Consider the following 27,020-nt stretch of genomic DNA (forward strand, 5'->3'; position numbering starts at 1 on the left):
GTTTCCTCAGAGGCGATGCATCTGTGCAGAACAAGGGCATGGTCTCAAGTTGCAGTGGGGGAGGTCTAGGTTGGATATTAGGAAACACTATTTCCTTAGAGGGTGTGAAGCCCTGGAATGGGTTTCCTGGGAGGTGGTGGACTCCTTCCTTCGGGTGTAACTTCTGCCTCTGAGTTGCAGCACCAGGCCGGGTTCAGTATCGAGGTCCATTTCATACACAGGCATAACCGGCTCGAGCCCCCCAGTGGACCTGGGACAATTTACATACCCACCTGCGCCACTAGGAGGCTAATTTCCCTCTCGCAAGCACGGTTGGTGTAGCAAAATCTTTATAAGGAGGGAACAATGCGACATCACATTGGGACACCACAACAGGATTATAACACAAACCATAAGCAAAACCCCTCCAGTAACATTTGCGTGTCTTTTCCCTTAGGGTCTTAGTCCAATCACCCAAGTCCAACACCAAAGTCTCTGGTCGTGCCACCCCAGTTCAAAGTTTATCTGCAGGTTTTACCCCGCCGGGATGGGTGGAAATGGGGGAGCACACAGGGTGTTAAGGGGCACCTTACATGGGCCAGGGCAACTGCTCCGCCTCTCCGTGGGAGTTCTGCTGCAGCCTTCCCCCGACCAGCTCCACTCCACCAGCTGTGCGCTCCTCCAGCCAACTCGTGAGCCATCCGCCATCCCACAACCGCTCACTCTGCTCACACGTTCCGGGCTGCTCCACCGCCTGCAAACTGCTCCGCTCTGCGCTGCTTAGCGATAGATCTTCAGGCTCCCCACTATTTAACCAGCACTCAGCGATCTCAGCTCAGTAGCTTAGCTCTCTTAGTGATTTCAGCTTGTAGTAGGGGAGCCCCAGTGGTGCCATTGGCCAAAGTGAATTCAGCTCAGCAGCCTCTAGATGGCTCATAATGGAATAAAATTAGCTCTGCTCTTCAACAGTGGAGAGAGGAGGATGTACAATGGTGTTTCAGGCCTCAAAGGCCATCCATCAGGTACACACACCAATCCCCAACTCTCTCATTCAATGGGTTTTGGCACCCATGTCCCTTGTCTAGCAAGTGTACTTAATTGATAGAGACATCTCTGTTCATAGCAGTCTATGTTCCTCATTACATAATCAGAGTTACAACACTTTATTCCTCCTGTCCATGTCCCAATAACAAAGAAATTGGGGGTCCCAGAGCTGTCAAAATAACCATCCCAGGCTGCCGTGGGCTATGCTAGGTGGGGGTGGGGGTGCCAATGAAAATACCTAAAATTCTTTTCCACCCTCCCCATAATTCACCACCAGATGTCAGGGTAGAGCTCATCCCGACTCTGCTTACAGAGGTTTTCAAGGCCCAGCTTGACAAAGCCCTGGCTGGGATGATTTAGTTGGTCCAGCTTTGAGCAGGGGGTTGGACTAGAACCTCCTGAGGTCCCTTCCAACCCTGGTATTCTATGATTCTATCTCAGTCCCTGGTGAGCCATCACCCTGAGGTGTTATGTGCGGCTGTTACCCCACTGCCTCGCCCCAGAGATGGCTGCATCTCAGCACTGGGTGAGTCATGCCTGTAATTAAGATCGCTAAAGTACTAGCGCCCCCTAGAGAGGGAAGGCCCCGTGTCCCATTCCCTGCACCCCTGAGCTAGCCAGACCCAAACCCTGGGAGCCGATGGGAGCCGGTGACCCCAGAGGGGTAAGACCCAGTGTCCCATTCCCCACCCCCCTAAGAGCCAGCCAGTTGCTGCCGTGGGGCTGGATTGGAGCCAGCGACCCCTAGACAGGCCCTGAGCTGCAGAGAACAGGGTGGGGGCTCAGTAGGGGGCACCAGGCTGCAGGGAGTCACAATAAGGCACCACTGGAGTCAAAATAAACAGGCCCCATTTGTTTTAATGGGAAAGATGAAGAGAAGCAGTGAGGCGGCTTATAGCGCCAAATCCTTTGACGCTTGGGGCTGATGGGGGTCGGGTGGGGGCAGAGGTGGGTGTCTTCTGTTTCCTCCCATCCCTAGGGGTGGTTGGGTAGCACCCCCAAAAGTTGGCTCTCCCTCAGCATTAGCCCAGGAGCTCACTGGCTCCCTTTCATTGCCCCCCAATGTGAGTCCCCATCAGCTTCACCCCCCCCCACAGATCTGAGGTGTTCCTCTGGCAATCGGGGTGTCTCCCCCACGGATCCAGCCCGTGGGGGAAATGGAGCTAAATTCTGCACCCTGAGCTGGTTTCACAGTCCCCCCTCCCAAACTACAACCCCCCACAAGGGGAATGTGAGCCCCCAAATCAATGCCTTTACATTCACCCCCAAACTGAGGAAAGTCCTTGGGACTGGCCATGAAACTGGGAACCCCAGGCTACACCCAAACTGGGGCTAGGGCATGTGATTCTGTCACCAAACAGCAGGGGGCACTGGGGAGCCAAGAGTCCACCTGACTGCACCCCAAATCCCTGACCACATCAGCCCCCCCCGACCAGCACCCCCAGAGGGGAAAGGCCCCATGTCCCATGTGTTGGGGCAAGGAAGTGCTGGTATCTGCAGATAATGTCTATCCCCCGGTGGCAAGGATGGTGGGAGAAGTGGGATCATCTAGGTACTTGGTGGGGAGGAGGATCAGTTGACTCTTCCAGGCATGTTCATATAAACCTTCTGGTCTTCTACAGAGCGAGACAAGCAAAGAGCATCCGTTAGCAAACAGCCAGTCTGATTCAGGAGGATGGGGAAATGGGTGGGGCAGGGGGTGGGTGGGGGTGAGGTTCCGCCAGGGAGGGTGCGTGATGGGGCGGTCCAGGGGAGGGGTGTTATGGGCACAGCTGGTGGGATCCTGGCAGTAGGGGAGGGTTGGGGGGGGAATCTGGCGTGGGGGGAGGGCGTAGCAGGGGGTCTGCATGTAGGGGTGGCATGGGGAGCCGAGGGGGGCGGGCAGTATGGGGGGGACCAGGCAGTGGCAGAGAGGGTGACATGCGGGGGATCTGGCCAGTGGGGGAGGGATGGGGTTTCCCCCCAATCACCGCTGCTGTCGTGCGTTTGCCGCAGCGTTTGGTGCAGTGATACACCCGGCGATGAGGACCAGGGTGAAGACGAGGTCTCCGATCACAGGCCGACGATGACGGCGTCTGGCATGGTAGCAATCCCGCAGGCTTGCAGGAAGCGGCTGTGAGCCCCAGAACGCAGCGCGGCTTAGGGCACGGGCTGCGCGCAGCGGGGCCAGCAGGGGCGCTGGGCTGCGGGGGGGGGGGTCAGCAGGGGCGCTGGGGCTGCGGGAGCGGGCGGGGGTCAGCAGGGGCGCTGGGTGCGGGAGGGGGGGCTCAGCGGGGCGCTGGTTGCGCGGGAGCCAGGGCGGGGGTCAGCAGGGGCGCTGGGCTGCGGGGAGGGGGGGGTCAGCGGGGGCGCTGGGATGCGGGGAGCGGGGGCCAGCACGGGGCTCAGCAGGGGGCGCTGGGCTGGGAGCGGGCGGGGGGTCAGAGGGGGGTGGCTGCGCGGGGCAGGGGGTCAGCAGGGGGGTGTGTTTGCTGCCCCTGCTGGAGGGCTAGCCTGTGCTATGTGGGGGGGTCCCCCCCGCAGTCCGCTCTCCATGCTGCTCGGTCCGGTCTCACTCACCATGTGTTGGGGGGGGCGGTGCTGCATGAGAGAAAAGAACGGCCTGATCAGCGCCAGCCCTTCTGCAGTGTCTGCCCCTCAGCGCCCACGCTCTAACCCCCTTCGGCCGCCCGCCGCGTTCCTGGGTACTCAGTAAAGATCAAAACCAAGATTCCTCCCCAATCCCGTCAGCTGCAATCAATTGGCTTCTTCTGTCCGCCCCACTGCAGCCCTCCGCCGGCCCTCCTCCTGACCCACAGCCCAGCTGGGCTCCCCCACCCTCCACTTTCCCAGTGCCCCTCACTCCTGACCACAGCCCCTGCAGCCCAGCCTGGGCTCCCACCCCCCAGCTTGCCAGGCCCTCATCCTGCCACAGCCCCCTGCCAGCACGCCTGGCTCCCCCACCCCCAGCTCGCCAGGGCCCCTCATCCTGACCCACAGCCCCTGCCAGCCGCCTGGGCTCCCCACCCCCCAGCTCTGCAGGCCCTCACTCCTGACCACGCCCCCTGCAGCCGCCTGGGTCCCACCCCAGCTCTGCCGGTGCCTCATCGCCGACCCGCGCCCCCTGCTAGCCTGGTGGGTCCCCACCCCAGCTCTGCGGGGCCCTATCCCGACCCGCAGCCCCCTGCTAGCCCAGCCCTGGGATCCCCACCCCCCAGCTCTGACCCACAGCCCCCCTTGCTGTACAGAGCAGTGCCCAGTTTCCTTGCCCAGCTGTGGCGGGGTCTGGCTGTGGATATGTGGGGGTGAGGGGTGGGGAATGGCCGCTCTGTGGGGGGGAGCCAGGTGTGCTCACAACCCCCCTAGGCAGCGTCTGGTGGGGTTCAGCAGCGAAGAGGAAGCGAAAGTAACGTTTTGAGACACTTCCCTGTCCCTGGTCCCAGCCTGGGGATTGCACAAGAGGATGTGTCAGCAGCAGGAGCTCGACCAAACCTTCTTCCCTGGGGAGATCGGCCCAACCCCCTCCCTGCTGCCCTCGCTGCCAGAGGCCATCCTCTGTCCCCCCCCCCACACACACACACTCCCCTCGGGTCACAGCCCGCCATGCCCTCAGCTGCCCACATCTGTCCCCAGAGCCAGGGAGCCCCAGCCCCTGGGTTCCCCAGTGTTGCCAGTGGAGAGGGATCTAATGGATTAGAGCGGAGGGGGCAAAGGGGTCGCGAGCCAGGACTCCTGGGTTCTCCCCACTGCTGCCAGCAGAGTGGGGTCTAGTGGGTTACAGTGGAGGAGGTGGGGGCTGGGAGGCAGGACTCCTGGGTTCTGTCCCCAGCACTGGGAGGGGAATGGAGTCTGGTGGTTGGGTGGGGGGCTGGGAGCCCAGACTCCTGGGTTCTGTCCCTGGCACGGGGAGGGGAGTGGGGTCTAGTGGTTTAGAACAGGGGGGCTGGGAGCCCGGACTCCTGGGTTCTCCCCACTGCTGCCAGCAGAGTGGGGTCTAGTGGATTAGAGCAGGGGCGGAGGGATTGGGAGCCAGGACTCCTGGGTTCTCTCCCCAGGCGCCAGATGGACACTCACCAATGAGGAGGCAGAGGAAGGGCAGGGCAGGGCCCCACATGATGAACTCGCCCCGGGCAGGCCTACGGGCAGCACAGCCGGCGCTCAGCCACTCTCCTCTCCAGCAGCGGCCAGGCAATTGCTACATGTTTGTGACGTTCCCCCTGGAGCCCAGCACCCGCCACAATCACCCACATCCGGGGCTGGAGCACGGCCCAGGGAGACCATGGCAAAGACACACAGGATGTGGGGGGTGGAGAGCGCAGGGGCTGAGTCATATTTGCCAGCAGAGGCTGTTGCTATGCCACCCCCCCCGCTCTAACCAGTAGACCCCCCACCCCTCCCAGAGCCAGGGAGAGAACCCAGGAGTCCTGGTTCCCAGCCCCCCTGCTGTAACCCCAGACACCAGCTGAGGGTCTGGCCCCATTGACTCCAACAGGGATCCGGCCGATTGCCGCCCACTGGGCTCTGCCAGTCTCTCCTCGCACCACGTGAGCTGAGCCCTTGTGCCGGCTGGGAGCAGGTTTCTGTTTACAAACTGACTCCCCCAAACGCGCCTCACTCGACTGGCTTTGAAATTCACTGTGATCCTTCGCCTGCCACGTCACAGACACGCCCTGGCGCTGAGCAGGAGCCCCCACCCCTCAGACCCTTCACCTGCACCATGGACAGAACCCGGTGCTTATGAACCGTTACTGCCCGTTTGCCTTGGGCTCACCCCATGGCAAGAAAACCCCCTGCCCCACTGCGGACACAAACTAGCCCACGCAGCGCTTCCATGAGACACGCCAGCCCTCGCAACATACATGTGTGCCCCTTTCCCCCACAACCAGGCAGGGGGCACACAGAGCAGCTCACAGACACTCCCCAAGGAGTGCAGGGCCCCCCTAAGATCACCCCACGCCCCAGTCACATCTCTGCCAAGCTGCTCCAACCAACCCACTTGGGGGCAAGGTGACCAGAGAGCAAGTGTGAAAAATTGGGACCCTTTTTTGTTTGTGGGTGGTGTGGGGAGGGGATAGTTGTTCATTAAGACAAAGCCCCTAATACTGGGGCGATCCCAATATTGTCTGGTCACATACCCAGGGGCAGAGTTAAGGTTACCTGGGTGTAACCTAGGTGGAGAGAGGAGGGGAGGGAAATCAATCCACTCCCCAGTTCTGTGCTACAGAATTACTCTTGCCGGCTCTAAACTACTTATCTGTACAAGCCACGAATTTCTGTCCTCGCCAGAGACTCCGGCCGGATTTTCGATAGCAACCCTCGAAATCCGACAGGTGGTGACTATATTAGGAGCTGCTTCCCCTAGGCATCCCCAGAAGACAACTACCCACCCCTCACACTCCCAGAATGGCCTCTGGCTACGTAACTCGCCAGCAATCACCCCTGCACCGTAGCCAGCCCAGCTAGAGGTTAGTGATTTACCTTTCCAATGCAGAATAAGCCCTACAATATAGCGATTTCTGTCACCTTCCATAATACGGCCTGGGATGGGGACTCCGGAGAGTTGGAGATTTCTGCTTTCACCTACGCTCACCCTGGGTGTTCTACTGACCATTAAATGCAGCGACATTCCTGCCCCTCAGCCGACTGGCCCAGCACCCGCGCCGTTGAGGGCAGAGGTGTCGTCAAAGGAGGAAAACTGGGCCAAGAGCATCACGCCCTGTCTCGGCTCCGCTGACGGGATGCCTCCTGAAGCCAGGGGTCGCCGGCCTGAAATCCCTCCTGGCTGCTGAGTTTCCTGGCCGGCGTCCCACCGACCTCTGCAAAACGCCCGATTCAGTCAGGGTCCCCCAGCGGCTCTGGTGAGGGGACTGGATCGGACCGGGGTGCACGCCGGCCGCCAGTTCCGTCCCGCCTGGCAGCACACGCTGCTGAGCACAGGGAGGTGGGGGGGGGCACGCGGAGACGCCTACCCGTCATGGCAACGTCCACACATGCAGTTTTTTTTAAAAGGCCAAAACATGAGAGACAAAGACCATTTTTCTAATGGGAGAAAACTGAATTTTTTTGCTCTTTGAAAAGCACCAAGGGAATTAAAATGTTGAGCCGGAAGAACAAATAATTTTTTTCCTCAGAATTTTGGAGCAGAAAATTCCGAGAGGACTCTGCCTGGGAAGCCAGGAGGCGATTACTTACACTGCACATCCACTGAGACAGGCAGAGACTGTCTATAGCCGATCGCATTCTGGGCCTCACAGCTGTAGCTACCGGACCGCTCTTCTGTGGCAGGGAAGGTCAGGACACTCTCCTGGGTCTCCTGATACTGGCTGTCATCCTTGTACCACGTGTACTTGGTCACCGGGGGGTTACTGCTGCCCACGGAGCAGTTCAGTGTCACCGCATCGCCTTCCCAGATGTGCTGGGGGTTTTGGAGGGTGATTTGTACCTCCTTGGGGGGATCTGGAAAAGAATCCAGGACGGGGTGCGTCTTGGTGTTCGGGGCGGGGAGGTTATAGGCAGGAAATAAAAAGGAGGGAAGTGCCCCAAGCATAGCCAACGCCTGCCTGAGTCTGCAGAGAGCCTGAGCCCATTGCTCTGAGAGGCAGGATCTATCCCCGGGTGTTAACTCCCAGCTCCATTGCACTGAGGTCCTGTGTCCAAGCAGGGGCTCTGTGAGGCAGGAGGGGGAGAACATCCCACCCTTGAACTTGGGTGCTGAGGTACATACCGGGATCCCACCTTTCACACCAATGCTTCTGCAGAGGGCAGAAGGAGGTCCTAGGGGAAGGCTACAGCTCCTGCCCCTCTGGGATTCATGCAGGGTCTGCCCTGCCAAGCTGGAGTACAGATCCTGGATACCCCACACAGCTGCAGTGCCCCCTGCTCGTCCCCTGGCTACTCACACTGTACGTCGACTGTAATGGCTGGCGACTCTGACATCCCGACTCTGTTCTGAGGCTCACAGTGGTAGGAACCGGACTGGTTGGGATGGATCTTGTCAAAGCGAAGCTCCTGCTGGGTTTGTGCAGGGATGTGCTGCCCGTTTCTGTACCATGTGTAGCTGCTGACGGGCGGATGAGCCCTGCAAGAGCAGCTGAGCACAACCGTGGTCTCTTCCTGGATCTGAGAGCCTGTCACCAGTTCCACACGCACGTCCTTTGGGGCATCTGGGGAATAAACAGGCCCTGATTTAAATGGATTATTCTGTGGGAAACCCTAAGTGACTTGACCAAGGTTACCTGGAGACTCCAGTGGCAGAGAACAAACTGAACTTAGTTCCCTGGTGAAAACCTGATGCACAGGCCAATCCTGTCTTTAGAGGTAGGGTGGGGAAACAGAGGCAGTGTCAATGCACAGCCCTGCCTGATTTGGGGAAATGGCCATTATTTCTCTCGGGAAGTTTTGGAGGGTTACATCTGAAATGTTTGTGTTTTCAATGAAAACACCCCAGACATTTCCAGTGAAAAACAAATCATTTTCCAGTCTGTGATGGAGTGTTCACCCCACACTGGAAAGCAAGGGGTTAAAAGCAGCCAATCAGAGAGCGGCTGAATGGAGCAGCCAATCAGGTCCCAGACGGCTCATATAAAAGGAGCTGCAGGGGCAACGGCAGAGGCAGTCAGTGTTTGCAGGGTGCCCAAGGAGAGAGGATGGGGTTCCTAGCAGGCTGGGAGGCCCTGAGAAAAGGGCAAAGGAGATGCTAGGACCATAAAGACGTGGCCCAGGGAACTCAAGCAGCAGAGACAGAGGTTAGAGGCACAGCAGGTCAGCAGGTGGTGACGATGACGGGTGACATATCACCAGGAGGGGGCTAATCCCCCAGATGGCCAGCAGGAGGCACCGCTCTGGCGAGTGAACCCCATCACACGGTCTCAGGAAAAGTTCAAAACCCTGAATATGTTTGGATTTTCAACGGTCTGCACCCCACCCCCAGCCCACAAAACCAAACCAATTGTCCAGTGACAGGAATTATCTGTCTGTGACAACTTTCTGTCTGTCTCCAAAAGCTGCGGGGGAGGAGGGAGGGAAAGTGCTTTTTGGTCTGCGGGTTTTTAACACAATCCGGGACATTTCACCCCAAAAGTGAATGTTACTGTTGGATCCCATGTTATTTTCTGCATATGCCATGGACCAAGCGTGACCCGCCGAATTCATTCAGGCACAAGACGCTCTCTGGCTCTCCCGAGAGGTGACGAGTTTGAAAAAACTTGCAAACCTTTGAAACAGCTATATCGCTTCTGCTTCAAAATGGGCCGATTTGGGGGGCAGGGGAAATGTCACATTTTTTAAAAGACAAATTTTCCATTTTTCTCCTGTTTGCCCCTGAGTTCCAGTGTTTGTGGTTTGTTCTCCCAACTCTCTGTGTGTGTGTGCGTGTATGTGTGTGTGTGTCCTTGCCGCCATATGCTGGAGAGGTTGAATCCTGCTCTGTGTGTGTGAGCACTCCCCCTGCTGGAGGGAATGGGTCAGATCCGCCTCTCTGTGTGTGAGGCTAGGCACATTGCCCTCTTCTGGCTGGAACCAGAATTGTCACGCTGTGTGTCAGAGGCCTTGTACTGCTAAGAGCTAATGGAGATTCCCCTTTAACTTTAGTTCCTGTCTTTTCCAATGCCACAAGCCCTGCCTATTTCACCTCCTCTGATGACCACATCACAAGCATCTAGGGAAGAACCTCCTAGTCTCCCTCCTTGTGCTCAGCAGAGGTATCTAGTCTCAGGGAGTTCCACAGACCCTGCCTTCCTGTCTGGCTCTAACCCCCACACTCACAGTGGACGTCTATCTGCAGCGTTGGGGATCGGATTGAGCTTATTTCATTGACGGCTTCACAGACATAGGAACCAGAATGCTCGTCCCCCTTGGCTTCAAACTCCAGCCTCTGTTCCTGCCTCTGGTGCAGCAACTGTGAGTCCTTATACCAGTTGTATGTGAAGACGGGGGGGTTACTGCCCTTGGTTATGCACGTCAGCACGAATCTGTCCCCCTCTTGGATGGTCTCTCCGGGTGTCGCTTTCACCTGGACTCCCTTAGGGGCATCTGGAGCAAACCAACACGCGGGTGAACAGCTGAGATATGGACACTGTCGAGACGTGGGGCAGGGAATGGGACACTGGGCCTTTCCCCTCCGGGGGCGCCAGCTCCCATCCAGGGCAGGGACTGGCTGGCTCAGGGGGACGGGAATGGGACACTGGGCCCTTCCCCTCCAGGGGGCGCCAGCTCCCATCCAGGGCAGGGACTGGCTGGCTCAGGGGGACCGGAATGGGACACTGGGCCCTTCCCCTCCAGGGGGCGCCAGCTCCCATCCAGGGCAGGGACTGGCTGGCTCAGGGGGACCAGGAATGGGGCATTGGGCCTTTCCCCTCCAGGGGCACCAGCTCCCATCCAGGGCAGGGGCTGGCTGGCTCAGGGGGACGGGGAATGGGGCATTGAGCCTTTCCCCTCTAGGGGGTGCTGGCACTGACCCTCATGCCCATCCCTGCCCAATGGGACTGCCCCACTCTTCCTTCAAAATACAGTCAGCTCCCACCCCACTGGCCAATCTGCTTCCACCCACCTGGACCCATATCCACCTCCCTGGTGCCCCCCAAGAAATTCAGCCCCAAGGGTGCTTATGGGTCAGTGCCAGAGCTACTGGTGGGGCTGGTGCTGTCAGACCCAGGGGCGCCCAGTTCAAATCCCCGACTCACATTTCACGTCCAGCACCACGCTGCTCTCGGAGCTCGGTGTCCCAGCCGGGGTGCTGAGCCGGCAGGTTACATTTGTCCCATGGTCCTGCCAGGTGGGCGTGAAAGTCAGTGTGTTCTCGGTCCTTCCAATGTCCATCCTTGTGGTGGACTCAGGGGTCCCATGCCCCAAACAGACCCACGTCAGAGTTATGGGGTAGTCAGGGCAGTAATAGGCTATGGAGCAAACTACCTGGGCCGGGACTGACTCCCTGAGCTCGCTGGGTGCTTTGATTTGAGGAGCTGGAGGCGAATCTGTGTCAGGGAGGCAAAGGGGAAAGTTATTATGGAGAACACTTTATTATTAGATGGTGGTAGATGTTCGGCTGTGTGTGCGTGTTTTCTCTGTGTGCTGCCCCAGCTCTGCGCAGACACCTTGAGTGAACTACCCAATGACCACAAGATCCGTTGAGGTACAAAGGCACCAGGCCAGGTTTATTGTCGACAAAGCATGATAGTAGCAATGGATACAGCTCAATTCAGGGCAAGACTTTCCACTGAACCCTCAGCTGGCCAAAGTTTCTCCCTCTGAGGCTGTGTCTACACTGGAACTTCATTGGCAAAACTTTTGTTGTGCAGGGGTGATAAAAAACACACACATCCCGAATGACAAAAGTTTTACCGACGAAAAGTGCTGGTATGAACAGTGCTTTGTGGGCAGGAGCGCTATCCCACTGACAAAGCTGCTGTTGCTCATGGGGGATGGAAACAGAGGACAAACAGTGGCTACACTGCGTGCCTCTTAGCAGCAGGGCTGTTGCGGCACAGCTGTGTTGCTGAAAGGTGCTTAGTGTAGACAAAGCCTTAGATACATCCTTATACCCTGCTATAAAAAAGTTCCGTATTGTCAGCCTGATCTTATCTGTTAGGAGCGGTCAGTGTGTTTCCGTTATCCTGGGGGAAGGTTTTTGTACCTTTCTTGGTACCACTTAATATCGGGCTGTGTTTGCATGAGTGCTCTGTGCCTAGCACTTCTTAGCAATGTGAATCTCTGCAAGATCAGCCCTTCTCTTGCCACAGTCTCTGAGCAGGGCCTGCCTCATACCAGGCCTCTGATACAAGGGCTCGCGTCACAGGCTCTCTTCCTACTGCATTAAGTACGTTACGGTAGAGTCCCTGCCCCAGGTGAGATCCAGGCCCTGTTGTGCAGGGTGCCGCCCAGACACAGCAAGAGACAGTCCCTGCCCCAAAGAGACCACAGTGAAAATAGGCAAAGGATTATTCTCCCTGATTTTCGTTTGGGGAAACTGAGGCACAGAGCGCTGAAATGACTTTCCCTGGGACACCCAAGGAAAAGGGAAAATATGAAATAACAAAACCCAACCCCCGACATCCTTCCTTGTGCTGCACTTGGGGTGAAAAGGGAATAAAAAGCAAGTGGAAAAGTGAAATTCAAGATTTGTGGGTAAAATATTTCAGGAGAAATGTGGAAAAACACCATAAAACAGAAGAAACTTTGAAGTTTTCCACCCGAACCGTTGTTCAGTTTTGCTAGAGGCTCTGCTGAACAGCACGGGGGATAACAACCTACTGCTTCCACTGGGTGAGGACCCATCTCCTTTAGCTCTACTAGAAGAGGTCAGTGCTGCTCTGATGCAGACGGGGAGTTCAAGGCTGGCTGTAGCCCCAGACTTTAGCGAGAGTCCTTGCCTCATTAAAGGGATGGGACAGAGGTGGAGAAAATAGGAACAGCCGGTCTGGATGTCATCCCAGGTGCACTGAGCTGCATCCCCAGTGACGGCTGCTACCAGAGCGGGGTCTAGTGTTTGGGGAGGCTGGGAGCCAGGACTCCTGGGTTCTCTCCCCAGCTCTGGGAGGGGAGTGGGGTTGAGTGGTTAGAGCAGGGGGGGGGCTAGGCTGGGCTATGACTCTTTAGTCTGTTCCTACAAGGAATCCCAGGACTTTCCCTCTTACCCGTCACATTCACACTGATCTTAGTCATCCACTTCTTCTCCTCCTTCTGATTCCTGGGGTTCAAGGCGATCAGTCTCAGCCCATACGAGCCGTTCTCGCTGGCCCGCAGGTCAGACAGCTGCAGGCTGCAATCTTTCTCCAGGTCCCCCAGGAACCTCACACGCCTTGCCAAGGCCGGGCTGATGGTGACGTTGTGTTTATACAGGATGGTGCCACTGAAATGTTTCTTCTCAAAGTCATACACAGGGTTCAGGTACCAGGTCAGGGAGCTGATGATCAATTTGTTTGTCTTTATGGGGTTCACGACACAGGATTTATAGCGGCACCAGATGGACAGACAGGCCCCCGTCCAAGCGCTCAGGGACTCGGGGACCTCGACAGGTGGGTCACATTGACACAGGAAGCCTAGAAGCAGCAGAGTGACAGACGGCAGTGAGGGGCAGGCTGGCTGGGCACTTCCAGTGCCGAACTGGGACTCAGGAGATTGGGGTTTGATTCCCAGCACTAAATTCCCAGTTCAGCTCATGGTGTGGCTCTGGGCCTCAGTTTTCCCATCAGTACAATGAGGAGAACCCAAGAGTCCTGGCACCCAGTGCTGCCCCCCACTCTAATCATTGGACCCCGCTCCCCTCCCAGGGCCAGGGATAGAACCCAGGAGTCCTGAATCCCTGCCCTACCCCCTATCATTGAATTGCATCAATCTGATGCAAGAGGAGTAAATCTCACAGAGGAACATCTCCCCTTGGGCTTGTGACCCCCTGGCCAGGTCCCCCCTCCCTTCTCCCCGGTCCCCAGGGCTCTGAGGGAGCCAGATGTTCAGGGCGAGGGGAAGGGGCCTTACCGGGTAGGAACAGCAGCCAGATGAAATGCCTCATGGTGACCTCAGGGCAGCCGCGGCGCCAGGGAGCAGAGGAAAGAACGAAGGGCTGGTTGGTTCCTGTGATGACCCAGAGCAACATTAACCACCCGGAGTGGAGAGAGACCGGCTAGAGGGGAGACTGCAGGGAACCCGCTACCTGCCCTAACCACTAGACCCTGCTCCCCTCCCAAGGGTGAGAGAGAAGCCGGGTGTCCTGGGTCCCAGTCCCCCTGCTCTGACTAACTAGTCCTGTCAAAAGGCAGATGAAATAGCTGCCGGATGGGTTTGTCGCTCATGGTGTGTGCAAAGGGCATCTCATTTACACAGAGAGGGGAACCGTTACACACCCTGCTGCACTGGGTGCTGTTACTACAGGTCTTGGTACAACCCCAGCCACACTCCCCAGAAGCTCACACCAGATGCCTCTAATTGGTTAGGGGGTGGGGGCTGGGAGCCAGGACTCCTGGGTTCAATCTCTAGCTCCGGGTGGGGAGCAGAGTCTAGTGGTTAGAGCAGCAGATGAGCCCAAAACTCTGAACCCACTTGTGAATGAGGGTCTTTCATTCACCCCTGTGCCTCAGTTTCCGAGCTGTACAGCGGCAACCCAGACACATGCCTGCTGTCAGGCTGTGGGCATCGCCACAGGCCGGGCACGGCACAGCCCAGCATCAAAGGCCCCGGCTGCTCCTCACGCTTGATCCCCCACTTGGGGGACAAAAAGCACTGACAATGCCCCTCCTCCACTTCCCAGCAGCACAAGGCACCAGAGAAGCTGTTTCCCCCGCGTCAAGGGTCACTGGCTGGGCCTCAGCCAGGGTGTTTTTGTCACAGAGACGCTGCCACTTCCTCTGGGCATTGAGCCAACCAAAGAGGGTGAGGATGTGGGAAAGCAGCCTCAGGGCATGAGAATCTGCATTGACTGCCCCTGCTCCGCCCCCCTGCAGCACAGCACCCCTTAGGCCTCCACCCCCCCACAGCACAGCGCCCCCTAGTGCCTCTACCCCGCCCCCTGCACCACAGCACCCTGTAGAGTTTCCACCCCCCGCAGCACAGTGCCCCCTAGCATCCTCACCCCGCCCTCTGCACCACAGCACCCCCAGTGCCTCTCCCTCGCCCCCTGCAGCACAGCACCCCCAGTGCCTCTACCCCACCCCCCGCAGCACAGCGTCTCCTAGTGCCTCTGCCCCCGCCCCCTGCACCACAGCACCCCATAGAGCCTCCACCCCCCGCAGCACAGCGCCCCCTAGTGTCCCCACCCCACCCTCAGCAGCACAGCGCCCCCTAGTGCCAGGGAGCGTTCACGGCTCCCAGGAGCAGAGACCTATTGATTGGGGGAGGGGCAATCGACCAACCAGATGGAGGGAAATGGGGAACACACAGAGCTCCCCTCATCTGGTCAGAGCTGCCACAGCTCCAGCCGGCTCTGGAATAGACAGTAGATCTGATAACCGGCTGGGGGTACCATTGACGCCTTCCAGCCCCACCCCACCCCCAGCTCAGCTCTGCCCAGTGTCCCAATGGGGAGGGGGCACAGACTGAGCCCTTGGCATGGAGGGAGCTGGTATGGGGGAGATGGGAATGGGGGGCTCAGAGGATCCCTGGCCTGGGCGTTAGATTGAGGGACCCTGGTGCAGAGGGGAAACGGGGGGCACCGAGAGCCCCTGCTAAGGGGAAAGAGGTTTCAAGGAGTCCCTGACCTAGAGGCGGTGGGAGCGGGGCACACACGGAGCTGTGGGGGATGGGGGGGAGCTCTGCCAACACCCGCTATGAAGTGCGCTGCCCTCTAGTTGATTGTTTCTCCTGAGCCGCGGTGCACCCCAAGGTGCTGGGTTAGCCTGGGAGCACAGGAGGGCGGGGACCGTCTCTCAGCGTGTCTGGAGGGCACTCGGCACAATGGGGCTGCATGGAGCTGGGAAAAGAACCCAGGAGTCCTGGCTCCCTGCCCCTCGCTCTAACCACTAGCCTCCACTCCCATCAGCAGGAGAACGTGCAATTACCTTACAGTGCATCTGCAGCCGTGGCTCCGGCAGTCAATCTGGCCGGGGAATGGAGCTGAGCAGCTTTGGAGGGCAAAAGGGGAAGTGGCACCGGGTGGGGCGGGGCTGAGATTTCTGCGGGTCCCCGTGGGGGCGAGCTGGGGGCCAGGCCACAGAGCACCTTGAAAGGAGGCTCCTAACTTCCCCCTTTTGCTGACATGCAGGGGGTTGTTTAGCAGCATCTGAGTCCTTTCACTTTCCTCCCTCTGACTCAGCAGGGGTGGGCACGATCCGGGCATGGATAGGAGATGGGCAGGGGCAGGGTGGGGTGGGGGGCTCTCCCCTGGCAGGCAGGGCTGGCCCCAATGCTCCAGCCCGGCACTAGGGGGCGCTGGGCCACAGGGGAATAGAAAGGTCACTAATTGCTCAGATCTCAGCCCAGATCTGGGATCAGCCCTGGGCACAGACAATAGGGGGCGATCACGCCCTGGGCATGGGGGTGGGGTGGAATATACAATCCTACCTGTAACCTCAGCCCCGTCCCATGCAGAGGGTCCTTCTCTGGCCCCACATCCACGTCCCCCCTATGTGGGCACAGACAGAATTACAGCGAGGGGCGGCCTGGCCTGGGCTGCAGGTTCCTCAGCACTGCGGGGCTGCGCTCTGGGCCCAGGACAGCGCTGACCCCTAGGGGTTGGGTTTCACCCTGGTGGGGCCTGTCCCCCTTTCCCGCCCCTGGGGAATCGCTAGCTGCTAGGTGGCCAGAAAGAAAAACACTTTGTTGTGAATGGAGCCCATGTGCTCAGGGGAGCGAGGGGTTGAAGCCAGAATTTGGTGGCACATTGTTTCAAAGGCAAAACTGAGCCCCTTCCCCAGTGCTGTCCATTGGCCCCTCTCCTGGCCTGGCCTCCACCTCCTGGCCCACCCTTCCTGCCTCCATCAGCAGATGTTCTGGATCTGCACTAGATGCCCTGAGCAGCAATGCAGGAGCCCTGGATGAGGAGCGTTCCTAGCAGGACATGCTGCCCACAGAGCAGGGGATGGAGAACGACACGATGGGGTCAGAACAAAGTGCCCTGCGCTAACCACTAGACTCCTCCCAGCGCTGGGGGTAGAAGCCAGGAGTCCCTGCTGCCAGGCCCCTGCTCTAACCAGTCCTCCCCCCACTGCCCACAGGAGCAGAGAGAGACACACACACCCCCTCAAGCTGGGGGTGTGATCGCTGCTCTTCAGACCCCTTTCCCACCGTGTGTCGTTCTGTGTCCCCAGCAGGAATCCTGCGCTCCGGGGATATCGCCAGCCCCTCAGACAATCATGGAGACGATTATAGCAGCCTGGGGGGCTATTCTAACTGAGCCCGGCCGAGGTCCCTGCGAGCCGTGGTCCCCTCTGTGCTGCCAGTAGGGCCGGTGCAACCATTTAGGTGGACTAGGCGGTTGCCTAGGGTGCCGAGATTTGGGGGAGCCAAAGAGTGCCCCCCAATTTTTTTTAAATGGTTGAGCAGCCCTGCTGCTAGAACAGAGAGGGAGTCTGAGCTGCCAGCGGGAGTCGGCAGCCCAGGGTGTCCCCTGGGTCAGGGCGCCACCGGAGGGGGAGACAGGCAGCTCCTGTGGAGCTGCCACAGTGGTGCCTGCGGGCGGTCTGCTGGTCCGCGGCTCCGGTGGAGCTGCCGCAGTCGTGCCTGTAGACGGTCGGCTGCTCGCGTGGCTCTGTGGACCGCCCGCAGGCACACCGGACCCTCCGCAGGCACCACTGCAGCAGCTCCACTGGAGCCGCGGGACCAGTGCACGGGGTGGCAAAATTGCTGTCCACCTAGGGCACTCAAAACCCTAGCGCCGGTCCTGGCTGCCAGGACCCTGAACTCGAGGAGACTCCACCTTCAACGCCCCGGCCTGTGTTCACTCTCCTCTGGGAGCCATGAAAACCCTTTGAACCAAGCTCACGCCCAGTGCTCGGCCCCCAGCGACTGCAGAGCCCGGCTGCAGCCCAGACACCGCTTAGGGCTGGGAATTGCTGCTGTCAAATGCCGGGTTATCCTAACTTGACTTGAGCCGGGAATTTCCTGCCTGTCTCCAATTTGGGATTTGAAATCTGCCTTGTTCCCCTCTCCTTTGCCCCTGGGAATTGCTGTTCATGTCTCACCTTTAACTCCAAGTTAATCAAAGTTTTTTGTCTAGATATTTCCACTGTTTTTTATAAAGTTGATATTAAAAAAAAAAATTACCCAATCGCTGCATTTCGGAGCTATTTATTCCCAGCTGAGTCACCCCAGCTGGGGGTCTGACCCCATTCATTCTAATGGAGCCACTGCCGCTTTACCCCACATAGGCACCAACTCCATGGGTGGTCTGGGGCTGGAGCACCCACTGGAAAAAAATGGTGGGTGCTGAGCACTCACCGGTAGCTCCCCATCAATGCTTCCCCCTCCCCGCGCCTCCCGCCTGCCGCAATCAGCTGTTTCGTGGGGGAAGGGGAGAGGAGTGAGGACGCAGTGTGCTCAGGGGTGGGAACAGGTGGGACAGGGGTGGGGGAGAGACAGGACAGGGGTGTGGCCTTGAGGGAAGGGGTGGAGTGCAGGTGGGGCCTGGGGAAGTGCCAGGGGTGAAGCACCCCCAGCACAATGGAAAATCGATTCTTGTGGACCCTTGCTGGGATCTGGCCCTGTTGAGCGATGGCTTCTCTTTGTGTTTAAGGTCCCAGCCGTGCAGAGGGGGTCCCAGCTGGTTGGGATTTTGGCAGAGCTCAGTGGAAACCAGCTTGGGGAGAGTCCAACTGGCTGTAAATATCCTGGGTCCGTCCTTGGAGTTCCTGTAGCCCAAACAGAGGGCCAATGAGATCCCTGCTCGATGGGCCCCAAGGCCAGCGGGCTGGGTGCTGCCAGGACTGGACACTCTGTGGCTGGGGGATTCTCCCCTGAGCCGGTAGCAGGATGGGGTCTAACACACACTCGGGCAGCACCGGTTCCACCCAGCAGGGGGCAGGGATTTGCAGTGCGGGGGATGGGGAGGCTGCAGCCGCACACACGCCCCAGCCAGCAGGGGGCAGCAGGGCCGGGGGCGGGGGGTAAGAGACTCTGCACTCACCTCATAGCGTGACTCCATCTCTGGCCTGCGGGAAAACTCAGTCCCTCGTGGGAAAGGGAAAATAGTTTCTGTTATTAGATCTGGGGTCCCCCAAACCACCAGCCCCCTGAATCCTCCAAGTGTCTCCAACCAGCTCCCCTATTACCTGACTCCCCACAAATTTGTCCAACAAGCCCCCCACACCACCAGCCCCCTGGATTCCCCCAAGTGTCTCATGAGCCCCCCAAACCACCGGCCCCCACTCCCTGTCGCCTTTAGTTTTATTTGAAGTGAATGCGAGTGATGTGACATTACAGCAGTGAGGGGCCGGCGCTGGCGGCTACCGTCTCTGTTCAGCTGAGTCACCTCAGCCTGGTTTAGATCCAGCGTCACCGGGACACGGGGGGCCCAGGCCAGTAACACAGACAGTCGCAGGAACAAGGTCCCTTGTCTCTGCTCAACTGTACTAAAGTCACCAGCTGAGTGATGACTGTCACTGCGTGTCCAGCTCCTAGATCGATCCATGCGCCAGCGATAGCTGCACATGGACTCGCAGCCTCCCACACAGCGCGAGGGGCTGCTGGGTCTCCCGTGGATTGATCAGCAGCAGAGGGATGGTTCCCGTTGGAGCTTCCCCATAGGAAGCTCAATTTCCCCGCTCTGGGCACCAAGCCCTGTAATAACCCCCCTGCCCAGCAGGGTGGGCAATTGTTCCCCTGCATTAAGCTGCCTCCCCTGTGTCAATGTGATGCCCTTTGCACTGCGCCATCCGACAGCTAGTGAGTTAGAGCAGGGGGCTAGCAGCCCGGACGCCTGGGTTCTCTCCCCAGCCTTGGGAGGGGACTGGGGTCTAGTGGTCAGGGCAGGTAACAGGTTCCCTGCAGTCTCCCCTCTAGCTCCTCTCTCTCTGGTGGCTGATGTTGCTCTGGGTCATTGCAGGAACCGACCAGCCTTTCACTCTTTCCTCTGGTGCCACGGCTGCCCTGGGGTCACCCTGAGGCGTCTCGTCTGGCTGCTGTTCCTCCCAGGTAAGGCCCCTTCCCTTCGGCCTGAAGGTCTAGCTGCTACAGAGTCCTGGGGGCAGAGGAGAAGGGAGAGGAGACCCGGCCGGGGGGCCACAAGCTCAGAGGGAGGTTTTCCTTGGTGAGATTTATTCCACTTGCATCAAATTAATGTGATCCAGTGATAGGGAGTTCAGAGGGTTGAGCTGGGATTCAGGACTCCTGGGTTCTGTCCCCAGCTCTGGGAGGGGAGTGGGGTCTAGTGGTTAGAGCAAGAAGGTTGAGAGCCAGAACTCCTGGGTTCTCCTCATTGTACAGATGGGAAAACTGAGGCACAGAGCCACACCATGAGCTGAACAAGGAGTTTCGTGCTGGGAATCAAACCGCGATCTCCTGAGTCCCAGTTCGGCACCAGAAGAGCCCGGCCAGCCTGCCCCTCACTGCCATCTGTCACTCTGCTGCTTCCAGGCTTCCTCTGTCAATGTTTCCATCCATCCGTCGAGGTCCCCAAGTCGCTGATCGCTTGGACAGGGGCCTGTCTGCCCATCCCGTGCAGCTATCAATCTTGTGTCCTGAACCCCAGAAGGCCAAACAACCTGACCATCAGCTCCCTGGCCTGGAATCTGAATCCTGGGTATGACCCTGAGAAGAAAGATTTCAGTGGCACCGTCCAGTATAAACACAATGCCACCATCAGCCCGGCCTTCGCAGGGCGCGTGAGGTTCCTGGGGAACCTGGAGAGAGATTGCAGCCTGCAGCTGTCTGACCTGCAGGCCAGCGAGAACGGCTCGTAGGGGCTCAGACTGGTCATCTCGAAGCCCAGGCAGAAGCAGGAGGAGAGAAAGTGGATGACAAGGATCAGTGTGAATGTGCTGGGTAAGAGGAAAAGTCCTGGGCTTCTTTGTAGGAACAGCCTAAAGACTCACAGCCCAGCCCATCCCCTGCTCTAACCACTTGACCCCACTCTCCTCCCAGAGCTGAGGAGGATAGAACCCAGGAGTCTCGGGCCTCGTATACACAGAGGAATGAGTCGCTCACCTGCGGTACTTTCATCGGCTGGCTGTAGGTGTGGGATTGCCCGGTGCCAGCCGGAGAGCCCGGGCACAGCTCAGTGGTCGCACTGCCACGGGAAGAGAGAACGTTTAGGGGGGCTGGGGATGGCACGAGGGCATTTGGTTACTAGCGTGGGGTCGGCTGCAGCGCCATGGCTGGGGATTGGACAGGCTGCGTCGGTCAACAGCGCAGAACCCCTGTGGGTCAGTGGCTGCGGGGGGATCCCTGGGCTAAAGCTCCCCAGACCAGACATGAGTCATGGATTTGGGGAATGGGGCCTTTCCTCTCTATGGGGGACTGGCTTCAATCCAGTCCCAGAGTGGGGGACTGGCTGGCTCAGGGCAGGGGGTAGGGAAGGGTGCTCAGGGCCTTTCCCTTCTAGGGCAGTGGACCCCAAACTGTGGGGTGCACCACCCTAGGAGAACGTGGAGGAACTTTCAGGGCAATGTGGTGGGGTCAGATCCCATGGGGGGCAGGGATAGAGCCACACCCAGCCTCGTTCTGCCCCAGCCGCAGCTCCAGCCCCAGTCCTGGCCCCAACCCCAGCTCCCAACTGCGGCTTTGGCCCCACTCCCAGCAGGGGAGGTGAGTGGGGTGCAGACAGATTCCATCGTGAGTCAGAGAGGGCGCGACAGAAAACGTTTGTCAACCCCTGTCTAGGCAGTGCTGGCTCCGATCCAGCCCCCGTCCCGACCAGGGCTCATCCCTCCAGCAGGGCGCACCCCCCCACCACCCACCCCACTGACCTATCCCCCAGGAGGAGGCACGTATCAAGCTCACCCTTGGTGAAATTCTTCTAACATGGGCTGGCTGCCCCAGGCCATAGTCCTGGGTGATCTCATAGATGCGTCCAAACATCGGCGTCTCCCCAGGGCCCGGCTGGTGCTGCAAGGCAGGCAGAAGTGAGGCTGCGAGCCACTGCTCTGGGCCCACTCGGTGATGTGTAAAAACAAAGGGGAATGCACATAGGCCCCCCCCTCTCCTCAGATAAACTACCCAGGGGGTTGGAAAGACCTTCTGTCCTGCTCCAGGGAAGGGGGTGGAAGTGTAGAACCCTGTTTTATGGAGGGGGAAGCCGAGGGACAGAGCTCATCTAAAGTCGTGCAGTGACTCAACAGCAGAGCTAGGGAGAGAACCCAGCCCCCCTGGCTCCCAGCCCCATAGATGCACTTACTGGATTGCTGCTCATTCCCTGGCGTTTGCTTTGCATCTTACTACAAAGAAAGGAGACCAACAGCTCAGAGGCAAAACATCATCTGCTTCGGTTCAGGAGGGGATGGAACAGGACAAAGGCTCCCACAAAATAGAACCTCCTGCCTTGGCTTGGCCCCTGCTCTCCTGACCACCAGCCCAGCCGTGCAACCAGGCGGCCACCCAACCCTTCCCAGGCCCCTTGCGGGTGTCAGGTATTTGTGTGGGACCCAACCACCACCATTCAATCACCCCCCCGGCTGGGTTTCGATTCATCTGAATTTGCTCAGCAATTCTGAGTCCTGGATTGCGCAAGGTTCTCCGGCAAAGGCCAGGCGGGAGGAGCTGGGGATTGCCAGAGATCAGAGACGTGGATTTTACCAGTTTGCCAAAGCGCAAATACCTCCAAGCTATGACGCCAACCAGCCCCACCAGCAGTAATAGGACAACAGCAGCTGTAGGTCCTATGATGTACTTGGGAGCCCAAACAGGGTGGGTGACTGAAAAGGAGAAAGGAGGGTTATTGGATCTACCCTGCAGCAGATTTTTGAACCCCTTTTGCTGATGGATGGCAGCTGGGTAACAACCACACAATGAGGTTGCAGGGGGATGGATCATGACACGTGGTGCTAAGATGCAGCCACCTCTGGGGCGGGGCAGTTGGGAAACAGCTGCACGGTGCCACTCCAGAGAGATGGGTAACTTGGTGCTCAGATCCAGACATATCTGGGGCAGGGCAGCTGGGTAACAGCCGGAGAGCAATGGCTCACTCAGCACTGAGATGCAGCTGTCTCTGAGAAAAGGCAGCAAGGTAATAGCCATACAGGGAAGGCTCAGCCAGGGTTGAGATGCAGACATCTCTGGGGTGGGGTGGGGCAGGGCAGCTGGGTAACAGCCACACAGCAGCACCACATGGCGATGGCTCACTTGGTGCTGAGATGCAGCCACTTCTGGGGCCCAGAGGTGGCTGGACACCAGGAAGGTGGAAGGGTTGACCAAAACTGGTTATTAAGAGGCAGGGGTGGAATATGAAGCTGGGGTCATGAGGTGGGCGCAGTGAAGCAGGGGCATGAGGTGGGGGTACGTGGGGCTGCTCCAGGAGGCCGTGTGGGGAGTATCGGGGGCTGTGAGGGAGGAGGCTCTAGCCAGCCCTCACTGCTTACGCTGAACTTCGACCGATTCCCTCGCAGAGAGACTCAGATACCCCCAGCCGGGGCCAGAGACCCAGACCCCGCACACGTAGCTCCCTCCATCGGAGACGGCTGCTTTGTCAACACGTAAATGCTGCCAGGCTTCTGGCAGCCACTCATCCCCGCGGGACCAGACGTACCCAGCGCAGCGCAGGGTAAAACCATCGCCTTCCCTGCCAGCTACGAAACCTCGATCCTGGGCACATTGAGGGCGAGAGGTTGTCAGTGGGGCCCTAGGACTGAACAAAGGGGCAGGTCCCTCCCCATCCAGTCCGATGGGGCAAGAATATTTACTAGAGCCAGATGACAGTTTTTGATGGAATAGAACCCAGGAATCCTGATTCCCAACCCCCGCCCGCTCTCACCCACAGATCCACCCCCCCATCCCAGAGCTGGGGATAAAAGCCAGGAATCCTGACTCCCTGCGCTCCTGCTTTAACCACTAGTCCCTGCTCCTGTCCTCATCTCAGGGATAGAACCCAGGCATCCTGGCTCCCACCCCCCTGCTCTACTCATGCCATGTCTAGCAGCAAAGCTCACCTGTCCCCAGGGGCTGGGACTGGGCAGAGTCACACTCATCCCTGTATCCATCCCCCTGGCATCTCAGCGCCGCGCCGGGGGCCAGCTGGGATGGGGATATTCGCAGCTCGGTTGGCCCAGCCCTGCCCGGGGTTTGCTTTGGGCTCTGCCACGTATGGTTGTACCAGAAGGGGCGATGGGAGCAGGCAGCCCCAACAGAGCAGGTGAGGCAGGGTCCCGGTTCCATTCGGTGCCGCAGGGCGGGCTGGCACTGATGGGCTGTGAGGAGAGGAGGGCTCAGGAGCCATTGAACCCTGCTGGGCCCTGGGGCTGGCTCCTCCCAGGGGCTGCAGCCTGGCTGCAGAGCGGGGAGCAGCCCCCAGCGGGCGGGCGCGGCCCAGCCTGGGAGCTCAGCTGGCCGGAGCAATGAGGGCTCGTGGCAATGGGGGACAGCAGCAAAAGTTGGCCTGAGACACGGGGAGCGTGAGTCTGCCTGGAGGGGGGCAGCCGCCAGTGGGGGGCACCACACATCTGGCCTCAGACCAGAGCCCTAAGCGGGACTATTTTGAATTCTGTCCCGTTGCTGTTATTCAAGTGCCAGGCTTTGTATTTTGCATTTTCATCCCCCTCTAGCCACAGAAACCTTCGATCCCGCAAATCCTGCAAGAGAGACAGATTCCCCCATGCTGCTAAAAACCAACCAACCAACTCACAGAAACCGGTGGGTGAAGATATGATCGATACCAATTCAGACCCAATTTTTACCACTAAAAGAATAAAACAAATCTTGCTTGGACCAGGTACAAACACACAGAACGTGTCTCTGACCTGCCTTGGGCCGGTGCATTTCCCCGGGTTTGGAGCGAGGGAGAGAAACATGGAGAGGAAAGAGAAGCTCACATAAAACATTTAGCAATTTCCCCAATAGGCGACTCTTGGTACATTTATCAGATTTAGTGTTTTCCCGCCAATTACCACAGCCTGGGTTTTTTGCCCACCCAAATCCACCCCCAACAAAGCACATTTTACCTGCTCCCGCTCTTCTGCCGGGAGGTCCTGCAGGGTCCCAGTCCCACTATCGAGCTCCCCCTGAGAGCCCCTCACTCCTGCTGCATTACCCTGGCTGCAGGGTCAGTCTCAGCGGCTCTTCAGCACAGAGTGACGGGGACGCGGGTCTGACAATACAGCCCAGGAGTCTAAGCCACAAGTCCCCCCTGCTTTAACCTCTCTCCCACTCTATCCCACCCCGTCCCCTAAAGTTGGGGAGAGAACCCAGGAGTCCTGGCTCCCAGCTCTAACCACTTGGTTTTCAGAGCAAGGCAGAAAGGGTGTGTGTGTCCCTGCTGCCCCCTGCTGGAGGGGATGAGTCCTGCTCTGTGTCTGCGCACTTGTGTGCCATGTTCTATCTGAGGTTATCCAAGGTCCCTGTGTTGGACTGGGGTTGCTGGAAGGAACCTGATTACCAAAGACACGGAGTCGCTGTCCTGGGTAAGCCGTCCAGCTGTCATTCTTGACATCACCGACTGTCTCAAACCGGAAGCGGTAGGTGCCCTGATCACTGCGGCGCAGCCCTGTCACCCGCAGGGAGCAGTTGTGCTGCAGGTCCCCCAGATAGCAGACGCGCCACTTGAAGTCAGCATGGACACGATCCTCATCCAAATGATATACGGTTTGAACCCTGTCCCGTGTCCAGCTCACGGCCCTGACCGTCCACCCTGTGGGGTAGGTGAAGGAGCAGGGGATAGTCATGCAGGAAGTGACCCATCCATCAAGGGATCCTGGTGCAAGTGTAATGCCCCAGTCCTGGACGTAAGCACCTGTCGGGGACAGGAATCGAGGATCAGACTGACGCCTGGCCCCAGAGAGTTGGGGAATCCACCCTGGAGGCCGGGCTGCCACACACATCCCACTGGGAGAGGCCATCATCAGCTCAGCCCCCTAAACCAGGGGCTTTAAAATCCAAATCCACTTAGCTCAGCTTCCCTGGTCACCCCCTTAAGTCCATCCCCCCTCAGTGCAGCCCTCAACTCCCTCAATTCAGCCCCCCATATCACCCCTCAGTGCACCTCTCATCCCCTCTCAGTTCAGCACCCCCTCCATAGCTGACCCTTGGGCCAGAGGTCCTGACTGCAGGAGGAAACTCACTGGCAAGGGGTCAGGCTGGGTGGCCAACTTTGGGTGGACAAAGTCCTAAAGGTTTCATCACATGACAATCTTTAATTACAGATTAATCTTTAATTCCTGGACACTCCAGGACAATCCTGGAGGGTTGGCAACTGTAGGTCAGGTGCTTCCCACGCACAAGAAGCCGGTGCGGATGGAGGCAGGGACAGCCAGGCCGGAGCTGGGCGGACAGGCAGGGCAGAGAGCAGAGCTCTCCAGCTGGCCCAGGAGATGCCCCGACTCTCTGGGGCAGCGAGAAGCCCAGAGGCAGGACATGGCACAGGGAAAACGGCAGCTTGGGGGCTGACAGCGGCTGAGACCCTCGCTGCTCAGCCCAGGGTGGCCCGGGCTAGACCAGGCTGACTCTGCCCTGAGAACCAGGTGTGTTCTCCACTGGGGTGAAACCAGCAGCAAGGACCCAGCTGTTCAGGGTCAGGGTCAAGGCCAGACGCCCCCTAGGCTTGAACTGGAGCCGCTGGTGCAAGTGGCTGGGACTTCCCTGCGCTGGAACCCGGTTCCGAGCCCCCTCCTGGCAGTGTAGACGCACTCCCAGGGCTGGGAAATGGTCCCCACCGGCCCCCTGGGCAGCAGCGCGGCGCGTCTGTGTGAATTACTCACTGCTCAGAAGGCAGAAGGCAGCGACCAGCACCAAGGCCATCTCCATCCAGGACAGAGCGCTCAGCCGGCCTGGGGGGGGAAAGGGGCCGGGAATGAGTCACCTGCAGCATTTCTGGGTGACAGCTCGTCTGCGCCGGGCGATGGCGTCCGGCCGCGGGATTGGCTGCGTGACCAAGTATTTTACACCTAGAGCCCTTCATAAAAGCATTTCCTAACCAGAAGGGAGTAAAGTTCGGAGACTGGCCCTATGGAGCAATGATTGGTTGCATTTTTATCCCCGTGTGCTTTGTGGGCCATGTGTGCAGAGCTCATGGCCTCAGGGGTGAAATGCAGCCACCTCTAGAGAGGGGCGCGTGGCTGTTCGGTAGCTGACAGCAACGCAGAGGGCAGGTTCAGGGCAGGACCAAAGGACGGTTCCTGTGTGGAGCTGACATGTGCAGAGAGAGTCAAGGAGGTGAAATGGAACAAATCAATTTGGGGTGTGGCAGGGATCCCAAGAGGGCATTCTGACCCCTTGGGATAGAGCCATGTGGGGAAGGTTATCACAGGCACAAGGGGCAGGGTCGGGGTTCAGTGTCTCAGCTGGGAACAGCAAAGCCCCAGTAGCAGAGATCAGCCCTGGCTGCGAGGGGAGAGCCCCCTGCTAAGCCCCCCGGCCCATCCTGCAGCTCTGCACCCCCAGCGCTTCCTCAGCTGCTTCCTCTCCGATAGCTGGATTGTTTATTGGGTCCCGTCTGTGTGTGTATCTGTGACCAC

The 27,020-nt window shown here is 58.7% G+C and overlaps 2 protein-coding genes and 1 long non-coding RNA gene across 4 annotated transcripts in view; 1 reads left to right on the plus strand and 2 right to left on the minus strand.

The window, feature by feature from the left end:
* Nucleotides 1–6,464: 6,464 nt before the first annotated feature.
* On the minus strand, nt 6,465–13,716 carry LOC116833688 (B-cell receptor CD22-like). 2 transcript variants are annotated; one of them, XM_032795362.2, is made up of 7 exons: nt 13,474–13,716; nt 12,633–13,037; nt 10,683–10,973; nt 9,766–10,032; nt 7,902–8,165; nt 7,195–7,458; nt 6,465–6,818 (listed from the first exon to the last, which is right to left on the minus strand). In XM_032795362.2, coding segments are annotated over exons 1-7 (1,611 nt in total). In that variant the 5' UTR covers nt 13,592–13,716; the 3' UTR covers nt 6,465–6,816. The 2 variants fall into 2 exon arrangements, with proteins under 2 accessions (XP_032651253.1, XP_032651252.1); XM_032795361.2 differs by having other exon boundaries at nt 6,465–7,458.
* A 3,983-nt stretch (nt 13,717–17,699) lies between these two features.
* Nucleotides 17,700–18,784, minus strand: LOC142047540 (uncharacterized). Its single transcript, XR_012656859.1, has 2 exons — nt 18,551–18,784; nt 17,700–18,275 (listed from the first exon to the last, which is right to left on the minus strand). It is a non-coding gene; the product is annotated as an uncharacterized LOC142047540 (long non-coding RNA).
* Nucleotides 18,785–27,020, plus strand: part of LOC116833677 (B-cell receptor CD22) — a 231,375-nt gene continuing 223,139 nt past the window's right edge. Inside the window, exon 1 of the mRNA XM_075071161.1 lies at nt 18,785–19,557. Within this exon, the coding sequence (XP_074927262.1) occupies nt 19,074–19,557 (484 nt within the window). The 5' untranslated portion in view covers nt 18,785–19,073. The remainder of the gene's footprint in view (nt 19,558–27,020) is intronic.

Source organism: Chelonoidis abingdonii, chromosome 11 (assembly GCF_003597395.2).
Source record: "Chelonoidis abingdonii isolate Lonesome George chromosome 11, CheloAbing_2.0, whole genome shotgun sequence".
NCBI classification, from domain to species: Eukaryota; Metazoa; Chordata; order Testudines; family Testudinidae; genus Chelonoidis; species Chelonoidis abingdonii.